Source organism: Mastomys coucha, unplaced genomic scaffold (genome assembly GCF_008632895.1).
Source record: "Mastomys coucha isolate ucsf_1 unplaced genomic scaffold, UCSF_Mcou_1 pScaffold19, whole genome shotgun sequence".
NCBI lineage: Eukaryota > Metazoa > Chordata > Mammalia > Rodentia > Muridae > Mastomys > Mastomys coucha.
The window spans coordinates 2,735,451-2,741,706 of record NW_022196901.1 but is presented as its reverse complement, the minus strand read 5'-3'; the positions used below and the strand labels follow the sequence as shown (position 1 = coordinate 2,741,706).

The following is a 6,256-nucleotide window of genomic DNA, read 5'->3' as shown; positions in this document are numbered from 1 at the left end:
CTTTCTGATCCTTAATTCATGTATTATATATATATAAAATAAAAGAACAAGACTAAACAGTGAAATTCATATCTTCCTGTATCATAATCACCCTGTTATTCCTGCCATTCTCATTAAAAGCACAACCACATAATGAAATTCATATTTTTCTCTAAAAGGACTGATTCTATTATTTCAGATCTTTTGCATTTGAATTAATAAATTCACTGTTACTTCTCTGTATAATTGCCCAGGAACCAATAGAAATATTATAGAACAACTATTATGATATGCATATTTGCTGGGTTTGCCAAAGAATACTGGATTTAAAAAAAAAAAAAACAAAAAACTTTTTTTTAAATTTTGGCTTCTTAAGATTATTCCTCTGGGGACTGGAGAGATGGCTCAGTGGTTAGAAGCACTGACTGCTCTTCCAAAGGTCCTGAGTTCAAGTCCCAGCAACCACATGGTGGCTCACAACCATCTGTAACAAGATCTGATTCCCTCTTCTGGAGTGTCTGAAGACAGCTACATATAATATATGTATTACATATAATAAATAAATAAATTATAAAAAGATTGTCTCTAGAAAAAGAAAAAAAAAAGATTATTCCTCTGGGTAGTGGTGGTACACACCTTTAACTCAAGCACTTGACCAACCTAGTCTACAGAGTAAGTTCCAGGATTAGCCACAGCTACACTGAGAAAACCTGTCTCCAAAACAAAACAAAAAAAAGCCAAAAAGATTATTCCATTATTTCAAGTCTTCAAAAGAGACAGGGCTGTGTAAACCTTGGTGTGTCGGCAGGTATCTCTTTTATTTTAAAGAGAAATGGAATCCAGTAGCATATGCTGGTAATCCCAGCACTTGTCCAGAACCTGGAGGATAGAGTTGAAAGCCTGCCCTGGCCATCTCAAACACAAAGAGGGAAATATATAGGCAAATGGAGATCACCAGTGTGGTGCATCCTTGGTCAGTCTTAAATAGACTATACTATACTCTCTTTAGCTGCCTGGTATTCACAAGCAAGCTCTGTTCACCAAGAAGCAGAACAATGGAGCAGGGAGTTATTAGAGTAAAAGAAATACCAGTGCTTTGTTCAGTGTTAAGATGTTCCCTTTCTTTCATAGACTAAGGACTCGGGAGAGACGAGCATGCTGAAAAGACCAGGGCTCCCACATTTGCAGCACGCGGTCCACATCGATGCGTTTGACTGCCCCTCCGAGCTTCAGCACACGCAGGAGTTCTTTACAAACTGGCGCTTGCCAGTTAAAGTTGCTGCCATCATATCATCTGTGACTTTCCTGTACACTCTTCTGAGGGAAGTCATTTACCCGTTAGTAACTTCCCGTGAACAATATTTTTATAAAATTCCAATCCTGGTCATTAACAAAGTCTTGCCAATGGCCTCCATAACCCTCTTAGCGTTGGTTTATTTGCCAGGCGAGATAGCTGCAGTTGTGCAGCTACGCAATGGAACCAAGTACAAGAAGTTCCCACCCTGGTTAGATAGGTGGATGCTGGCACGGAAACAGTTTGGGCTCCTCAGCTTCTTTTTTGCCATGCTACACGCTGTTTATAGTCTCTCGTACCCAATGAGGCGATCCTACAGATACAAGCTGCTCAACTGGGCTTACAAACAGGTAGGAAGGGGGCGCACCACAAGACGAACAAACTAAAAGGTCTAAATTACCTAGCAAATCAGTCCCTTCTTGTAGTCATAGCAAGATTGATGCTCTGAGAAACTGTCCTGCGTTTTTAATAGTCATTATGATAGTTTTGTCAGCACCTGTCATCTTGTATTGAAGAATGTTTTTAAACTGAAAATAGACAAAACCTTTAGCATAAAGACATGTTTTGCATAGATGGGGTTATAGTTCAAGCCTAGTGTCCTGACAGTGTGGCTCTATGAGGGCTGATCGATTCTATCCTCTACTTATTTATCATGCTTTTTACGTTTCTGTCTGAGTAAGCCATCAAATAAGTTCACATACTACTAAGTGTGGCTTGGATTCCTCTTCTTTTTCCTTAGGTTCAACAAAACAAAGAGGATGCCTGGATTGAGCATGATGTCTGGAGAATGGAGATTTATGTGTCCCTGGGGATTGTCGGCCTGGCCATCTTGGCTCTCTTGGCTGTGACATCTCTTCCATCTGTGAGTGACTCTTTAACCTGGAGAGAATTTCACTATATTCAGGTAAGCGATACATAGAAATAATCCTAGTCTGCCTATAATATTAAATATGTTGATTTATCCCATTAAAATAATGTTTTCCAATAGGAAAGATCTCACACTGTTCCATTCAATAATGAGGTGTTTTTGTTTTTTGTTTTTTTTGGGTTTTTTTGTTTTTTTGTTTTTTTACTGTTTTCCCATTGCTTTTATAAATTATGGGACACATTTTGTAGGCTTAAATAAAAGACATTAATAAAACAAAAATATTGTTTCTCACCTTTAAAACTTTGTAGACAATTTGATGCTCCCATCAGTAACTATAAATACATTTAGGAATGTCAGTGGTTTACTAGTTCCCCCACACACGTCAAAACATTATTTTACCTGTCCCTTGACTTTAGTTGTGCCTTTGAAGTTACACATTTTTGTATTCTCTAAGGAAAAAAAAGAATGAATCTTTCCCTAAAATTCAAAATTTTGTTAACTAAAGGTATTCTAATACCTAAAATTTTTTTGACAGAGTACCACACTTCTACCCCAAGCTAGCTGGGATTTATTATGTTGTCCAGGCACGTCTGGTATATAAGCCAGCGTTCCTTCCATCAGCCTCCCAAGTACTGCAGTTACAGACATGAACCACCATAAGCGCCTCTGCTATCTAATTTTTAAAGATGGCATTTCTAAGCTATGTTTAAGTTGTGTTAATCACTTCAAGTTTCAAAGTATCCCTGGGATACGGAATCCTGTCACAAGCGTACATATCTTCTAGGTGGGAGCACACATTTAAAAAGAACAATGTACCAGAAAGGGCCCATGTAACAACAGTCAAGGAGAGCTCAACCTAATCTAGTCATAAGTATCTGCCAAAACATTTTAGATTCATACTCTTAACTTGTGTGGGTGGGTAGGTTTGGAGATTTCCACCCAGTGAGGCATTCCTCCGCTGTCTCTTCCACATAGGTACCTCTGCGAGGCAGCTGAGCATTCTGATGAGGCTCAGAAGTGCCAGTTAGTTCAGCGGCCTTAGATTTGTGTGTGTGTGTTTTCAGACGGTAGCCACTGGAGTCCTCTCTCCCTCCTGCAATTCTCGTTCACATTGGTTCTCTGTTGGGCTCTGACAAGCCCACTATTATGTACAGCACGTGACTGTAAGTACGTGATACCATTTAGGAAGTGGATCTTCAGACAACCAAGGGCATTTCTAGACACTTCATCCAGAGATGAGGCCTGGTAACAGTTTCTTACCTCCACAATTTCTACCCTGAAAATATAAACTTAGCTATTTAGTTGAGGCGTAAGAGCACAGCTGAATAATTGAGTTATATTTATTTTGTCAGGCTAAATACCAGGTCCAAGAAAGTGAATCCAAGTCTGAAGTCATCTAGAAGGATCTTGTCAGAATGCCTTAAAATTATGCTGGTGAATAGCTCTCTGGACCACTTCCTCTGTTTAATGTCAAATGTTTCAAGTTGAAATGGTTCTTCACTTAGATTTACTTTGTTCAGATGTTGAAATGATCCCAATGTTTTCCCATTGTATCTGAATATATGATTTTTTTAGAAACAGATTTCTATGAGTTCAAGGCCAGCTTAATCTACATAGTGAGTTCCAGGGTAGTGGGAATTACATAGGGAGGTTCCTGGCTCAGATACAAGAAAAGGGAAACCCTCATTCTCTGTTGGAGGTACTGCCACTTTGGATATCAGTGTGGAGGATTCTCAAAAAGCTAAAAACAAATCAAGCATTTGTCTCAGCTATACCACTCCTTGCCATATGCAAAAAGGACTCAACCCTCTACTCCACAGATCCATGCCCAGTCATTTTCCAGAATGGAAAACACATTCTGCAGTACTTGCAGACATACCAGTTGTCTCTGCCAGCACCCAGTCACAGAAGAGAAGATATTTACCAACAATCATTTCCTGACATCACTAAATAGATACTTTCACTGGCCTCAGGTTTTCCTTACTACTTTTTCTAGTATCCCCTAAAATTTAATTGTGATAGAAATAGACCTGCTCTTATGTTGGTGGATCACTGATTTTGTATATCTTCTTTTCCCCCGAGACTAGGGCATCAGGAAAGATTATAGAATTAATAACTAAAGAAAGTGGTAGATTTAGGGAGACTTAAATCAAATATCAATATGACTTTATTCTGTGTAAAGGGAGAAATCCACACCAGCTGCTTTCATCTCCCTTACTAAAACATTATGCTTGAAATTTAAAAAAAAAAATGATTAATTGGAAAATTCTTTCTCTCTCTCTCTCTCTCTCTCTCTCTCTCTCTCTCTCTCTCTCTCTTCCTCTTCCTCTCTCTCTCTCTCTCTCTGTGTGTGTGTGTGTGTGTGTGTTTTTGTATGTTTGTGTGTGTACATATATAGAAACATTTTCTTTTTTTATTAGATATTTTCTTTATTTACATGTAAATTTCTCCTTTCCCAGTTTCCCATCCAAAAAACAAAGAAACAAACAGGAACAACAAAAACAAACCCCTGTTGCCTCCCCTCTCCCACTTATTGGCCCTGGCATTCCCCTACACTGGGGCACAGAACCTTCACAGGGCCAAGGTCCTCTCCTCCTATTGATGATCGAATTTGCAATCCTCTACTATACACATGCTGCCAGAGCAATCAGACCCCTCCATGTGCAGTCCTTGGTTGGTGGTTGAGACCCTGGGAGCTCTGAGGGAACTACTTAGCTCATATTGTTGTTCATCCTAAGGGGCTGCAACCCCCTCAGCTCCATTGGTCCTTTCTCTAACTCCTTCACTGGGGACCCTGTACTCAGTTCAATGGATGGCTGTGAGCCTCTAGATCTGTATTAGTCAGGTACTGTCAGAGCCTCTCAGGAGATAGCTATATTTAGGCTGGCTTGTCCTTCCTTCAATCTCTGCTCCATAGTTAATCTCTGCAACTCCTTCCGTGGGTATTTGGTTCCCCCTTTTAAGAAGGAATGCACTGTCCACCTTTTGGTCTTCCTTCTTCTTGAGTTCCTTGTGGTTTGTGGGATGTTCTTCCTGTATTCCAAACTTCTGGGCTAATAACCACTTATCAGAGAGTGCATATCGTGTTTGTTCTTTTGTGACTGGGTTACCTCACTCAGCATAATATTCTCCAGATCCATCCATTTACCCAAGAATTTCATGAATTTATTGTTTTTAATAGCTGAGTAGTACTCCATTGTGTAGATGTACCACATTTTCTGTATCCATTCCACTGGCTATTATAAATAAGGCTACTATGAACATGGTGGAGCATGTGTTCTTATTACATGTTGCAGTATCTTTTGGGTATATGCCCAGGAGTGTAGCTGGGTCCTCTGGTAGAACTATGTCCAATTTCCAGAGGAACTGCCAAACTCTGATTTCCAGAGTGGTTGTACCAGTTTGCAATCCCACCAGCAATGAAATAATGTTCCTCTTTCTCCACAACCTCTCCAGCATCTGCTGTGCCCTGAGTTTTTTATCCTAGCCATTCTGACTGGTGTGAGGTGGAATCTCAGGGTTGTTTTGATTTGCATTTCCCTGATGACTAACGATGTTGAACATTTCTTTAGGTGCTTCTCAGCCATTCGGTGTTCATCAATTGAGAATTCTTTGTTTAGCTCTGTACCCCATTTTTGAATAGGGTTATTTGGTTCTCTGGAGTCTAACTTCTTGAGTTCTTTGTATATATTGGATATTAGTCCTCTATCAGATATAGGGTTGGTAAAGATCTTTTCCCAGTTTGTTGGTTGCCGTTTTGTCCTATTGACAGTGTCTTTTGCCTTACAGAAGCTTTGCAACTTTATGAGGTTCCATTTGTCAATTCTTGATCTTAGAGCAGAAGCTATTAGCATTCATTTCAGGAAATTTTCCCCTGTGCCTATTTGCTCGAGGTTCTTCCCCACTTGCTCTTCTATTAGTTTCAATGTATCTGCATTGATGTGGAGGTCCCTGATCCACTTGGACTTGAGCTTTGTACAAGGAGAAAAGAGTGGATCGATTTGCATTTTTCTACATGTTAACGGCCAGTTGAGTCAGCACCATCTATTGAAAATGCTGTCTTTTTTCCACTGGATGGTTTTAGCTCCTTTGTCAAAGATTAACTGACCATAGGT

The 6,256-nt window shown here is 39.7% G+C and overlaps 1 protein-coding gene across 2 annotated transcripts in view; it reads left to right on the top strand.

The window, feature by feature from the left end:
• Steap1 (STEAP family member 1) overlaps positions 1-6,256 on the top strand; it is a 17,444-nt gene that overhangs the window by 5,336 nt on the left and 5,852 nt on the right. For both annotated transcript variants that reach the window (XM_031379976.1, XM_031379977.1), the window contains exons 3-4: positions 1,111-1,623; positions 2,013-2,177. In XM_031379976.1, coding sequence (XP_031235836.1) covers positions 1,111-1,623; positions 2,013-2,177 — 678 coding nt within the window. The remainder of the gene's footprint in view (positions 1-1,110; positions 1,624-2,012; positions 2,178-6,256) is intronic.